Source organism: Pelophylax lessonae (assembly GCF_965119305.1).
Source record: "Pelophylax lessonae genome assembly, chromosome: 10".
In the NCBI taxonomy this organism is placed as follows: domain Eukaryota; kingdom Metazoa; phylum Chordata; class Amphibia; order Anura; family Ranidae; genus Pelophylax; species Pelophylax lessonae.
Window position 1 is genome coordinate 36,401,729 of NC_138777.1, and position 15,435 is coordinate 36,417,163.

Here is a 15,435-nt window from a genome sequence, read left to right on the forward strand (position 1 = left end):
AAGGATCCAGGGTCTCAAGTGGGTACATGTTCATTTCCAGCCCAAGCCCCAAGTGGTTACATAACAAAGGCAGAAATTGAACAGATAACCGGAAAGCTTAATGAGAAAACCATTCAAGTGTCCTGTCCTTCATGAACTTGAAGCTGCCACAGGTTCTTTACTGAAGTACAGAAGAACATGCAGCATTATGTGTGTTAGATGACTTTGCATATCCAGTTAAGAGTGTTCTGACAACTGTAATCTCATCTTAAACCAGGCAACATTAAAAACAGTCCCCTTACAAGCAAAAAGATATCCTGGCAAGGGGGAAAGGTAAAAATAAAAGTTGACGCTTTTAACACCAGCTGGTGGGCAAGCCTTCCTTCCAACGATTTAATTGACTTGTTGGCTGTTCATTTGTGGCATTCCTCGGCTAGGTCTTGGGGGCCCTCCGCGACCTGAAAAAACGAAATAGCCGGCTTTAAAAACTAACGTAATATGGCTTCTTATATAGTTAAACCGCCTTTGCCCGATTGTTTAGAGGCCTAAATGATTTAACGGTGTGCCAGGAGCTAACGGTGTGGCAAAAGGAGCTACTGGAACAGAGGTTAATGTGCCCCGTCTTTCAAAGCTTGCTTGGTGGCACCCTAGATCCACTAGGCAACTAGAAAAAAAAAAAAAGCCACAAAAATGCATTAAAGTATTTTAGGTTTTTAATGCAAACACTCTGAAATTGTAAGTAACATATGTAGAAAGCTATGGGGTTGATTTACTAAAACTGCAATGTGCAAAATCCTGAGCAGGGGTGCACGATAGCCAATCTGCTTCTAAATTTTGCTTGTTCAATTAGTCTTGGAAATAAACCTGGAAGCTGATTGGTTTCTATGCAGAGCTGCACCAGACTTTGCACTCTCCAATTTTAGTAAATCAACCCCTATGTGTCTTGTGAGTTTCAACAAGTTTCCCCAGATGTGCAGGAATCAGTGTTTGTCTTTTTTTTTTTTTTAGGATCCCTTGACCGGATCTCTGCTGACTGCACTCTGGTTGTAAGACTTTGCAAGCCTCTATTGGTAAGTCATTACTACACCTGCATTACACAAAGGTTCAGAAATCACAGAACTTGGTGCCTCCAAGTTCTGCCTTTGGATTGGCAGCAGCATTTAGAAAAGCAAGCACAAGGGACTGATAAGCGCAAAAAAGGGAGGATGAAGCCAGCCATAGACCGTTCAATTCTCAGCAGGTACAGCAGGGACTGACCAAAATTCAAATCAGATCGATCAACCTGCAGCTAGCAGTAACCACTGTGTTCTTCTGGCAGTGGCTGCTTCCTCGGCCCTTCCCACCAGGAAATCACAATGGCTCCATGGGAGGGATTCCCCCACCAACACAAACCCATGGCTGCAGGAAAGAGAAAATAAAAATCGCTCTATGGCCAGCCTAAGTGTGGATATAGAACTGCGATATTAAATCCCCAGTTACCAGAAAAGGGATTAAAAGGATAAGTCCACCTTTCGGAACAGGGTACATGTTCCATCTGATTTTAGGGTGAAACATGTTTTCCCAGAGCTGCACCCGCTGTCCACTTTGCCTCTCCCAGCAGTATGGGGAGAAATTCCCCATACTAGCTGCTACGGTTTCAAAGACAGCGCGGCCGTGTGTCTATGAACTACAAGCTGCAACATGTTTTGCAACTTTTGGCTTGTAGTTCTCAACTACCATGGCACTGTGGAGCACTGTGGTAGTTCAGATTACTGTATGGGTAAAGCTAACATTGCCCATGTGCAGCAGACCTGCATGGCATCAGCCATCTATTGATCGCTGGTGCAATGCAAAAAAAAAAAAAATTAAATTCCAGAGAACATCCTTTAGAGAAAATTGCATCACTTCTCTCACATGGCAAGGAACATTGTCTTCTTCCACCATTAGGCCCCTTTCACACTAGTGCAACTTGTCCCGCGATTTTGAACTGCAAAATCGCATGACAAGTCATTTGCCATTATTTGCAATGAGCCCCATTCATATCAGTGCGCTTTGAAGTCGCACCAACTTCAAAGTAGTTCCTGCACTACTTTGCCATGATTTTAATGCGTTTTGAGGCATATAGCCTTGCGAATGCTTTCAAAATCACGTCACATAAGTGTGAAAGGGGCCTAAAGCTTAAGTCAGATTTTACAAGATGGAATATGAAAAAAAAAAAAAAAAACCACACTTGACATTTCAGAGTATTTGCATTAAAATGAAAAAATGCCAAAACCTTTAGTTGTGCTGTATAAGACAAACCAGATGTTTATATTTACTTATATGTCTAGGCATGTACAGAGTTTCCTTTTTTTAATCTCCGGTATAGTAAGAAGTGGAGAAGAGAAGGTTTAGATCAACTTTTACATTTAACAGAGTTCTTTATTTAGGTGGGAAAGACGCTGGTTTAAATCACAGTAAAAGGCTTGTATAAGATATTTTTCTTAACCGGGCCTGGGAAGAGGAAAGCGGAAGACTGGGACATGGCTCAGCAACAGAAAGCTACAATCAAAAGCTCTATTGGCACACAAAAGGAACATTCACTCGTTCAGGCACACATACTGAGGGGGGGGGGGATGTAAAAAAAAAAAAAAAAAAAAACACGCGCTAGTAGCGAGTTGTCAGGTACTACATACAGAACTGAAGGGAAAGTGCTCAACTTTCTATCACCCAGCATCTATCACAAAGCAAACCTGAAACACTTGGAAGCGGTCATTCCAACTCCTGGGCTGTATACCATCATCAGATCAGCGACATGACATGCAGCGATATCAAACAAGAGCAAAAAAAGTCTAAACAGACAAAGGCTGCAGCCTAGGTGGTCAGAATGACAACAGATTCTCATGCAGAAATTTTGCTTTGTGAAAGATGCTTTTTAAGCCACTATTAGGTCTGATAGAACTGCCTTTCAGATACCATCATACCCTCACTTTGTAGGTAGGACTCCCTGCTCTGGGGCTACAGCTACTTGGGAGAGCAGTTTTGCTTTCTTCAAAGTTGGACCTGGGTGTTGGGTTCCTAAATCAAAGCAGTATTCTGGAGTGGTTTCCCCATGAGCTGGCTGTAGTGAAGAGTAAGGTGGGGGGGTTAAAAGCACTTCTAAAGCAAAAAATATATCCCAGCTCATCAATCTTTAGAAGCTGCAATAGTTTTCATTTTAAAACCGCTCCCCTGCCACCTGTCCTAGGGTAGCTAAGCTCACGGCACTGTATCTATGGAGGAAGCCATAGTTGTCACAAGGTTGTTCTAATTTGGACTGCTAACCTGCCACCACTTATAGGGCGGCACAGTGGTGTAGTGGTCAGCACTTTCACCTAGCAGCCAGAGGGTCGGTGGTTCGAATCCCAACCACGACACTACCTGCCTGGAGTTTGCATGTTCTCCCTGTGCCTGTGTGGGTTTCCTCCGGGTACCCCGGTTTCCTCCCACACTCCAAAGACATGCTGGTAGGTTAATTGGATCCTGTATAAAATTGGCCCTACTATCCATGTATGAATGAATGTGAATTAGGGACCTTAGGTTGTAAGCTCCTTCAGGGCAGGGACTGATGTGAATGTACAATGTACATGTAAAGCGCTGCGTAAATTGACAGCGCTATACAAGTACATAAGGTACCTGGGAAAACTGACATGTTTGATTATATCAGTTCAGGGCACAGGAAATCACAAGGACACTTGGATTCTGGAAAGAATCCTCTGCACCCATAGAAAGACAAATGCAGCCACCAGGCAAGCTGCACAAGATTACATTTTTGGGCAAGACAATTTAAAAACCATTGGCAAAACCTGATCTTTAAAGTATAGAAGATGCCCTCAATTCTCCATTTTATATGGTAAATCAACCCCTCAAGGTCTGAAGTCATCAATACAACTCAACAAAAACATAAAAGTCTCCTCTGGACTTCTACAGACCCCATTCCTATTAGGGCAAATATATACTTACTTCAGGTATTGCCCCTAGAGGATGAACAACATTTGGTGGCAAAACAGCATTGTCAATCCTCTTTAAAAAAAGGTATTTGATCTTTTCATATCTTGCTCTAGTTTTGCTATACAGTGTAGGTAAACCCAACATTTTTTAATTGCTCCCTTTTTGGCAATAAAAGCCAATTTCCATGTTTTCTGTCACTTAGTTTGTTTGAACCAAGGTGGTCTCCACAAACTATATCATTCAAAAAGAGCTGCACTGGCCCCAAGAACTTCATAAAACTGCATGTATGCAGCTTAAAGTACAGTACTGGGTTCTGGCTGTAAGAAAGACTTCCCCATCTCACACCCGGAATAATAAAGAGACGGTCTGAGCGGTACTCAGCCATTTACAGGCAGCTTTGTATTCTGTGAATGAATACAAAGCTTCTTCTGAGCTGACATCAAGCTCTTCGACTCAGCCAATCAGTGGAAGCTTTGTATTCATTCACAGAATACAAAGCTGCCTATGAATAGCTGAGCACTGCTCGGACCCCACTATTGTTCCAGGTGCAATACAGGAAGCCCGTTTCACAGCAAGAACCCGGCACTGTGTACTGTATATGGCTGAAGCTTCATGCAGTACATACAGTGCTTAGAGCCAAAGCAGCACTTTGTGAAGGAAATGGTTCATTTAGACCAGCTTAGTCCAAATAAACTATTAAAAGTCCCTGGAAACCTAGAGATCAGTTTTAAATCTACTATTGAAATCTATGTTTTGCAAATAGATCTCTATAGCTCAGACATTTTGTGATGTCTTGTACCCTTTGTCTTTGGACTTAAGTTAGCATTGCCCCCCAGCTCTGGCCTACACAACCGCTCCCCCTTTTATGGGAGAGGAAGGTCTTAGCTGTCCTTACTACTGGCTGACACCCTAGGACAGAAAGTGTATTAATGGTAGCATTACAAGGTTAAAATACAGGAGGAGAAAAAAAAAAAAAAAGGAGCAACCATCCCAGCAAAAGAGGACCAGTTCGTTGCAATACTATCAGTTTTTGTTCTTTGGTTTAGAGGAGCTTTAACCTCGACAAAACTGACACTTATCAGCACCCCCTTCCAGGCTGAAATATCTGTAGCCGCTGCTTCATCCTTCAAACACATTCTCTCCCCCCTGCCTTTTAAATGTTTTCCATTTTACAAAGCCAAGCCAATGTCAGGCTAGTGGCATGTGGACTGTGTGCAAACTGGGTTCATTATTGTTGCCATGGAAAAGCTCAAAGCGCTGTAATGCCCCGCACACTAGCAGAGTCCAATAAACCAGACCACAAAATACTCCGCAACCAGCTACAGTTGACTTAACACAACTTTATTGAAACTCAAGCAACGATTCACAAATTCAGAGTTTTGGGAAGTTTAATAGCGATGGGTAAGACAATTTTATTATGATTTGCTTGCAAAAAGTTAAAAAAAAATATTGTTTTTTTACACTCTCCATGTGGGTGGGGAAAAGAAAAAAAAAGGCAGCAACAAGTAGTAAAGCTTAAGAAAAAAAATAAATTAAAACTTCAAGTTTTCAGGAGAATTCTGTGGTTAAAAAAAGGCGAGTCATTCTAGCGAAAGCAATTTTTTTCCCCATCGAGCGTTAAAACTGCTATTCTGGTGCCTCTACAGATCATATACAAGAGCTGACCCTCTCACCCAGCACCCAAGTGAGACGAGTTACTATTCCCAAACTGGTGCTGTGGGGCGATTTAGTGTGGCCGATGAGATCTAGGTATATTACTGAGGGGGGAGGGGAAGGGGCGAGATTTTTCCTTCTATTCCTCAGGCCTGCGCCCTTGATGTTTGTTGAAGCTGAGTTAGGAGTGCATCGCTTGAGCATTACCTCGAGGAGCGCCCCGGGGACCTCCCTGCCCGGTGCCTCGTTTAAAATTTTGCTGATATCCATCCTAAAAAAAAAAAAAAAGAAAAAAAGGGAGGAAACAGTTTGTTAAAATTACACTTTGGAAATTAGATTTGTAGGAGAAAAAAAAAACAAACACAAAAAACCTTTACAGATGTCAATAGCTCAAGGCAAAGATTTAGGTACAGCCTTAGGACTCAGTAGTGAGATCCACCCATTTGCATGCATCTAACATTTTCATTAGCCAAAAACAGCTGGAAGGAATGGGAGGTGCAAGACCTTCCACTATAGCCAAGAAGCTCAATTTACAAAGCCCAAAAAAAGTTAGCATTTTTAGTTTAGTCCAACGAAAGGTGAAAATTAGTCACATGGCTGAAAGCAGAGTGCCTTAGGCTTGATTCACACCTATGAATGTTGCTTTAGAGCGTTTCTGTAGTGTTTTCCATGGTTTTACTGCAAATTTGCAGGTATTTTTTGGAAAAAATTGGTTGGGCTGATAGAAAAAAAAAGACAAAAAATGCAAATCGCTGCAATACTTGCATTTAGGATGCAGGTCCATTTAAGTCTATTACACGCAAAATGCTGCATTTTGCAGGGGAAAAAAAGCCCCCGACCCTTTCCAAAAACCCAGAGGCACAAAAATGCATTGATGTGAACGTGTTCTATAGGAACCCATGTTATAAAAAATGAAATTCATTTCTGCAAAAAGCATGAAAACCAGAGTGACTTACCAGTAACTGTTTCTAGGAGTCTTCCAGGATAGCCAATGAAAGAAGCACCTCCAACAGGAAACCCATCACCAATACACTTTGACCAGTTCAGCAGAGGGACTGCCTTTTACATTTTAAAACCAGTTCAGCAGAGGGACTGCCTTTTACATTTTAAAACAAGACCTAAGGACAAAACCTTAAAGCAGGGGTCCTCAAACTACGGCCCTCCAGCTGCTGCAGAACTACACACCCCATGAGGCATTGTAAAACTCTGGTATTCACAGACATGACTGGGCATGATGGGAATTGTAGTTCCTGAACAGCTGGATAGCCATAGTTTGAAGACTCCTGCCTTAAAGCGTTTACAAACAAAATTAAAATAAGGGCAGGAACCTGGCTGTCCTGGAAGACTCCTGGAAACAGGTACCGGTAAGTCTAACTCTGGTTTTCCCCAATTGTCTTCCAGGACAGCCCATGAGAGGGTTATCAAGAATTATATGGGGGGGGGGGGGGGGGCATTAAAAGTCCAAAGACCTCTACCCCCCTTGGAATTACCATAATCAGATATGGTGGACCCAGTTATCAAATTCTCAAGAGACTAGCCCCAACAGACACTACATGGAATAAGGTTAAAATTGTGGTAAAAAATGGAAACATCTACTGCTGACACTTAAAAGCCATGCAGAGACCCCTGCTGCCCCATTGAAGACAGAAGCCTCTTCTGCTGCCTTGACTGCAACAGATTATCCAGCATCCAACCTTTGGAGAACCTCTAGGTGGTTACAGGTGGCAGTGAGCAGGGGTGAAATACAGCAACAGAATGTATAAATAAACCCTGGACCTGAACTTAAAGGTCCTGGTCAGAGTCTAGGCTTAGGAGAATCCCATGTAAACCTAATGCGACTACATACAAAACTGGAAGTACAAAAATGGTTACCTCAAATCAGGTCAAAGATGCAAAGTACAATATAAAATCTTAGGCCCAAAAGACTTGTGCTTAGGCTGTACATTCCTCCTGAGACCAACCTCTACCACAGAATGTGTATGGCAAAGAAACCCTACATAACCACTGAGGCTCGTATGGTCAAATACCAAGTGGGTGAAGGCATAGTACACCAAATGACAAGTCCTTCATCAAAAGCTCTGGAGTTTACACTTCCTCCATCCCAGCTCTACACTAGTGTGAACAGAAGTCTATGTAAAGGCTCGTACACACTAAGAAAATTGGGTGAACATTTACGTACAAAGAATTTTCGTAGGATTTTTGTATAGTGTGTACAGAACATTCTACAGCCGATTCTGAATTGTCATAGGAAAATTCTCGAAGGGACAAACTTCAAAATTCTTCTTGTATGGGAAAAAACACGAACGATTTTCGTTTAATGGGTACAGTTTTCCTACAAGAAAAAAATTAGAAAAGAAAGACTGCATGATCAGAAACTAAAAAAAGCCTTTATCGTGTGAGAAATTTTACGTATATTCGTTCATGGGTTCTGATTTGCTGTGAAGCGAGGAAAATTGGACGATTGTTCGCCCAATTTTCTTATAGTGTGTACCCCACTTTAGACGGCAAGTGGAGATTACATTTCTGTAATGCTGAGTTAAAGCAGAGTTCCACCCTAAAAAAATTTTCTTCACCATCCACTTGCTTTAATTAACCTGAAAAAGAATTCGATAATTAAAATTTTTTTTTGTTCCACTTACCTTCTTTTTAATGAAAATATACTTACCTTCTGTCACATCCTACCTTTCACCTTGGTTTTTGGCTGGGTTTTATTATCCTGCATGATTTGTTTTATATGCATGTTCTACTTTTGACTCATTTGACTGATACCTGGTTGCAACTGCCACTGTGAACCTCTACTGGTTTGAGGTTCTATACACTTGATTGTTTGTTCTTATGCATTGTATTTGACAAAATAAAAAAACCTTTCATTGAAAATATACTTACCTTCCTTCCTCTTCCTACCTCTGCGGCTGCATCACTTCCTCCTTGCATTGACTCCTGGGAGATAAGAGTCATCGATCCCAGGAGTCAATGCGCCTGCACCGGCCCTGCTCGTCACTTCTGGTGCAGGCACGTCATTCCCTGCTGAAAAGCTTCTGGGCAAGCCCAGAAGCTTTGCAGGGATGATGCGCCTGCACCGGAAGTGACGAGCAGGGCATTCTGGGACTCTGACGTCACCGAAGAGGACGCTCCAGCTTCAGCTGCCCACACCTGAGATGGCAGCGCTGGACAAGACATTTTTTAAAGGCAAGTATTTCTTCTAAAAGGTAAGTGAAACAGGGGACAGTTCAGAGGCCATCGTTGCTTAAATGCACTAGCCCCGACTGTCCCGGGGGGGGGTTTGGATTTTTATCTAAAAAAAAATGTTCTAGGGTGGAACTCCGCTTTAACCGTGTGTAGAAAGGCAAGCTAAAACTCCTAAGTTGGAGCCACACCCAGGTAAAAATGCATCACCACATGCAAACCAGTAGCACAAAAATGGTTACTACACATCACACCCAAGATGCAAAGTATAGACATTAAACCTTAGGCCTAAAAGACAGACTTCTGCTAAGGCTGTAAATTTTCCATGAGACAGACCTCTCCCTGAGGCTTATATAGTCAGATCCCAAGTGAGGAGAAAATATACCAGGTAAACATCAATTCACAGTCTCCGCTCTAGTGAGAATGGAAAGCTCTGAGACAGGTGGAGCAAAAAGGATTACTACTCAGACGCCTGTGGGTTACAACATAAAACCTTAGTTGGAGGTTTGTATAGTCAGATCCCAAGTGAGTGAAGACCAAGTATACCAGGCCATCAAAAAGCCTAGGAGTTTACACTTCATCCTTCCCAGCTCTCTAGAGGGAATGGAAGGTTTCTGAGAGACAGGTGGGGATTAAACTTCTGTCAACTGTATTCAACAGACTTTAGATTGCAACGTGTATGGAGAGGTAAACTAAACACCTGTGGGGCAGCCACACCCAGGTACCAGATAATAGAAACAATTACAGATAATTAATGCAATAACCCCTGAAGATTAAGGCCCCTTACACACATTTTTTCAGGCGGATCTGAACGGATGCCCTATGCATCCCTATGGGGCAGCGGAGACATGTCCGCTGCCATCCGATCCTGTTCATCAAATCCGGACAGATGGAAACCCCATTTTCAATCAGTCGATTGGATCGGATGGAATGAGAACGGACAGGCGGTCCATTCTCATCAGATTTATACCCATAGGGGACAGCGGTGATCTGACACCTCCGTCTCCACACAGAGCGGAGACGTAGCCGTCATCCGCCTGCTCAGCGGGGATTGGCAGATAGATCCCCCGCTGAGGTGTGAAAGGGGCCTTAGGGTCCTTTCACACAAGAGCTGACACCGTTTTTCTCAGCAGGATCAATCCGCCGATCCCCGCTAAGCAGGCGGATGACCACTCAGTCTCCGCTTACTTTGCGGAGATGGCGCTGTCAGAGCCCTGCTCTCCTCCATGGGAGATTGGATGAAAACGGACAACCTGTCCGTTTTTACGTTTTTACCCGATCCTCCAGGCGGATGGAAAATAGGGTTTCCATCCGTCTGGATTTCATGGACCGGACAGCAGCGGGTGTCAGCGGAGAGGTCACCGATGACATCCACTACGCCATAGAGGTACATGGAGCATCCGATCAGGTCCGCCTGAAAAACCGAAAGGTGGACCTAATCGGATGCACAATGCATCCTTATAGCGCTGCGAATGTCAGCGGTGACATGTCCACTGACACCCGCTGCTATCCGATTCGGTAAGTAAAATCTGGACGGATGGAAACCTCTTCCAGCCGGAGGATCGGATGAAAACAGACAGGCAGTCAGTTTTCATCCAATCTCCCATAGAGGAGAGCGGGGCTCTGACAGGTCTGTCTCACCACAGTGAGCGGAGACGGACCTGTCATCCCATCTGCTCAGAAGAACAATCCCCACTGAGCAAAAACGCAGTCCACTGGGCAGAAAGCCGTGTGATAGGACCCTTGATCTATGGTGTTCCTTTACTGCCAGGGAATTTAGCAACTATACTCACAGAAAGAATCAAGAACCTCTCCCTGTAAAGTAGAGGAAGTTAACCTTTTGCTGAGCCCACTACATGAATCCAGCTGAGAAAGTAGTGGGGCAAGTAAACCTTTCACCCAATCCCGGACAGCCCACAGCACAGGAGTAGGGGATCTTGGCACTAGTCAGGGTCCTCCTCTTCCCTGGTATATATAGAGCCCAAAAGCACCCCGTTCACATTAACCTGCAACTCAAGGAGCCCAAGGTGACAAATTACAGGCTAGGTGAAAACCTAGGAGTAAACAAGTGAAAGTATGTAGGTACAGCAACCTCCATCTTACCCGTGTCCTGCTGGTGCCAAGGGTGCCTGAGCTATAGTCTGTCTTGAATCCAAGATTCAGTATAAGCTCCCCCACCTGTAGCTTCAACAGTGCGTGCTTGAAGGAAACTATTTAAAAAACGGCACCAGCGAGCCCTTCCCCCTACCCCGAAAGGGGCTTGGAACCAGAGCCTGATGCCTGGAAATGACTTCTCCCCTAACCGTACATCTGGTCACACAGGAACACAGACCGGCCACAACCCAATGTAGCTACTGCTCGAGCCCCTATAAAAAATGTTCTATAGTGCAGACAGTGCATGCACCCATACAGCTGCCTGGGAACCCATGCTGTCTGTGCCGGTTCCTGTCAAGGGGGTATGCCACTTCCAGTCATGGCCTTCGCCAGGCACAGAAGGGAACCAAGCTACCACTTTGCTGTCTGTGGGGTAGTCTTGAAGGGTCATCTTGCAGAAAATTCTACTGGCTGCTCCCAGTGGAGCCAGGTAGGTAATGCGGTGGGTGAAATAAAAAGAAAGCCAGCGAACAGAGGCCTCCCTCACCCAGGTTCCAGGTGATGAGTCTCCCCTGTCTGGAGGAAACAAACAGACCAGTTCAGCATAGGGACTGCCTTTTTAAAGTGTATTTGTGATGTGTTTCCTGTTGGAGGAGGTGCTTCTCTCATGAGCTGTCCTGGAAGACAACTGGGGGGAAAAAAAAAAAACCACATAAGTGAGAATCAAGCCTTAGGCTGTTGTCGAATCTTTTAAAGTGGTTGTAAAAAAATAAATTGAATCCGGTCCCCTGTAAGTTGTCAATGTGCTTGTATACGGTGGCACAGCACTCAGAGTACGCAGTTCCTTCAGAGTACAATGTGCTGGTTATGTCACTGGCTGCAGAAATAGGGAAACTGCACGTTTAGGGGATACTCATTATAAGCTTACCTGTAGGTACAAATCCCCTAGCAGTGTTTACTACACAATTAACTTCCCTTGGTGTTAAAGTATTCTTACTAATTCTAGTAAACTCAGGTGCTCAGTACACATACTACTGCCACTAAGCAATGGGGGCAAATCTAAAGACTGACTGCCATATCAAAAAGCGGTCCTATTTAAAAAAAACTTTAAATGGATAGGCAATACTGCAACAAGAAGCCTCCAGAAAGAAGGCGCATCTCACCCGTTGGTAGTTGTTGGTATAATCTCGAGGTGTGCTAAACTGAGCCTGTGAGTAACCGCTGTTTGGAGTGTTTGAGAAGGCAGGGCGGTAGCCATCATATCCTCCTACAGAATATTAAGCAGAAAAAGCAAATCAAGCCGTGAACTTCATGTATTAAAAAAAAAAAAGAAAAAAAAAAAAAAAAAAAAACACCACACGTGCATCTTAAAAAGAAATGCTCAGCCTCATGACATGCCTCTGAAACCATTGGATGGCCCCCTGTAGCCATTAATCATGCCCCTGCCACCACGCTGCCCTCCTCGGGTCATCCCTCGGTTGTTGTAGAAGGGCTGGCTGCTGCGGGGGAAGCCAGTGTTCTGTTGTGTCTGCTGTTGGTGGCCAGTGGAAGCTTGGTGGGACTGGTCCGATGCTGCATGGTAAGTGTTTACCACTGAAACAGAAGAGTCACAGTGAGACACTGCACAAAGCCTACAATGCAAGCACTTCAGACTCAAAAGCCCAATTCCAAGAACAGTTTTCACAGGCACAAATCTCCAATCAGGTGTAACTAAATAACTGATGAAAATCTTACTTTTCAAAATGAAAGGGTTTTGGTGGAGTGACACTTTAACGTATCAATGTTACATGTGACCTGCACATGTATGAAGGCTGCCACTGCCAATCCCATCTCCTAGAAAATGGTAGTCATTTGGCGATCATGCCAAGTCAATGGCTTCAGTACTATAAGGTCACTGAAGCAGAACAATCAGAATTTCTGACTTCACTCCAACACTGCCGATCTGCATGCCTAAACCTGGTCATTAACTCAATAAGTAATCAACGTTCCATAGTTAGTGAGCTTGGAAGAAAAAAAAAAAAAAAACACACCAGTCTAACCCAGTTTAACTCATGAGGAGTGTATATCAGTATTTGTCAATAGTACATTGTATACCCCTGTAACTCAGTCAGGCAACTAGCCTTTTACAAGAGGTAGGTTGGTCTTTGGCGCAAAATTGGCACCGATTTTATTGTGCTTATGGTTGGTTTTTCATAGGTCATGCGACTCAAAACCTGCATCAAAAATGTAACACAATTGCGTTCTTGCTGCATTTTCAATGCATTTCAACAGGGAGGTGTGTTTTTTTTTTTTTTTTTTAAACGGACCAATAATGCAGCAAGCTTTTCAGGCTGGGTTCACACTGGTTTGATGCAAGAACCACAGCGATTCCTGTGCAGGTTCCTGTATCACATCTGACTCGCAGGCAGCTCACACTGCTCTCTGCAAACCGTTGCGGGTGTCAATATAAAGTTAATGACACCCCAAGGGATATTTAAAGGGATACATTTTTCTTGAGCTTTTCCTGTGCTAAAAAAGGTGCCAATAATGGATGACAAATTCATATTCATGATAAAAAAAAAAAAAAAAAAAAAGTTAAATTATACTTTTATATAAAACATTTTAAAAACCGTCTTTTGGTCCTTCAGTCAAGTGCATACAGCGTTTTCATTCAGTGCCCCACTAGTTCACACAACCAAAAAAAAACAAGCACCTCACTAAAGGAGGACTATTCATGGCTGCCCTGTTGCTATGCTGTGAAGAGGGGAGGGGGAAGAAGGAAAAAAAAAAAAAAAAAAAAAGCACCCCCACACCACTGCATTACATTTTGACTTTAGACTGGATATGGTTTAAGAAGAAATGTAAGTACTTTAAAAAAATTAAAAAAAACTGTCTGCTAGACATCTGTTAAAAAGTTTTAAAAAGTAAACAGGATTTTTATTATTACCCGACTGTAGCTGCTCTTGTTGAAGTTCGTTTTGTTCCACTTGGTGTGGCTGGCCTGGAAAAGTTTGACTGTAAGTGGCCTGATACTGGTTCTGTTTCAGCGTGTCTGCCTCGTTCACAGGAGGGACAGGTGCATTCATATTAAAAACCTAATGATGGAAAAGAAAAAACCAAGTAAACTCCAACAAAAGGCAAACCTACACTTTAAGAACGAAATTAAGCTGAGCTGTACAATCAGAAGAAAAAACCTTCAGCTTTTTTTTTTGGGGGGGGGGGGGCGTGTGCAGATCCAACTTAACATCCAGAATATGCAAGATCTCAAACTGGCAAACACAACATTACTACAATCTAGCAAAAAAGGTTACATGCTGTGGGTGGCAAATATTTAAGTGATCCTGTACTTTGCCAGTATGAAATAAAGCAGAGGCTTGATCACCGGTGTGCATTGTATAGGTCTTTACACTACTGATGTCAAAATGGTGTCAAGGATGCCTACTAAAATGATTTAGATTAAAGCCCGTGTGAAAAAGCCTTCATAATTATACAGTTAAAAAGCCTCTTGCACATAAGATACTGTTAATGAACAAGGAAAAGAACACCAGCAGAATATTACATGATGCCAGATTTGTATCTAGAGGAATGATGCAATGCATGAAAGTCTGCAATGAATTCAAGAAGCTTGATATGCTTACGGTCTGCATGGACTGGAATGGAGCAGCATTCACATTGATACCACTGCTGTGCAGCGGCTTGTTGGACCCAGTCTGGAACACCTGAGGTTGGGAAGCGGCAGGAAGCGATGAGGAAGTTTGCGTTGGATCTGAACTTAGAGACAGGGAGGCCTGGAAACAAGATGTGGCTGGTATAAATTAAGAGCAATGAACACAAGATAAGTAGTCCACCCAAAACCAAATATTCACTACTGGGAAAAAAAAAAAAAAAAACTCCCTTTAAAATGGAAGCTCAGCTAAAACCTAAAAATTAAACCTTCTTTATTCAACCCTGTAAAGAAGAGATCACTAGGCTTACCATATCTGAAGCTAATCGGTCTCCAGCATCTGCTGAGTACAGAGAAAAAGCCGATAACTGCAGTGAAATGCCTGGGAAGTGACGTCACCCAGAGAGCTACTATAGGGCTTCCGTTGTCGGCTGCCTCTCCCACACAGCTCAGGGTGGGACCGGACTGGCTGCAGAATAGGTAGGTACAGTGATCTCTTTACAGGGCTAGATAAATTAGGTTTAGAATGTGACAGTAGGTTTAGCGACTTCCACTAAGTTTTCCATGTTACCAACCTGGATCTGCTCCATGGCTTCTTTCTGGGACCTCTGTTCTGTGGTGTGAGAAGGCTGGTACAATTGTGGAGAGCCAGCAAAGCCTTCACTAGTGGAAGATACCATGGGAACCTAAAAGAGCAGAAAAAATGTACATCGGATTAGCAAAAAAATGGATTTTTGTAAAATCCTTTTCTCTTAGCTCATCGACAGACGTAGTCCTCGGTGATACACCACCTTCGGGTTATGTTACCTCCGCAGGAGCAGGACTAGACAGGAAATTAAAAAGCTCTGGCCACACCCTAGGGGCAGTCCCAGAGGGTATATCCTCCCTCTCTCTGCCTCAGCAAATCAGTTATGTGAAAAAGCAGTGCTTAG

At 43.4% G+C, this 15,435-nt stretch overlaps 1 protein-coding gene across 3 annotated transcripts in view; it reads right to left on the minus strand.

The window, feature by feature from the left end:
* Nucleotides 1-213: 213 nt before the first annotated feature.
* The window catches only part of CAPRIN1 (cell cycle associated protein 1), a 73,460-nt gene continuing 58,238 nt past the window's right edge, over nt 214-15,435 (minus strand). For 2 of the 3 annotated variants that reach the window (XM_082269809.1, XM_082269808.1), the window contains exons 13-19: nt 15,079-15,189; nt 14,478-14,627; nt 13,787-13,934; nt 12,259-12,453; nt 12,024-12,127; nt 5,788-5,851; nt 214-437 (exon numbers count right to left, since the gene is read on the minus strand). In XM_082269809.1, the coding sequence (XP_082125935.1) occupies nt 373-437; nt 5,788-5,851; nt 12,024-12,127; nt 12,259-12,453; nt 13,787-13,934; nt 14,478-14,627; nt 15,079-15,189 (837 nt within the window). In that variant the 3' untranslated portion in view covers nt 214-372. The remainder of the gene's footprint in view (nt 438-5,787; nt 5,852-12,023; nt 12,128-12,258; nt 12,454-13,786; nt 13,935-14,477; nt 14,628-15,078; nt 15,190-15,435) is intronic. The other variant, XM_082269810.1, reaches the window with a different exon arrangement.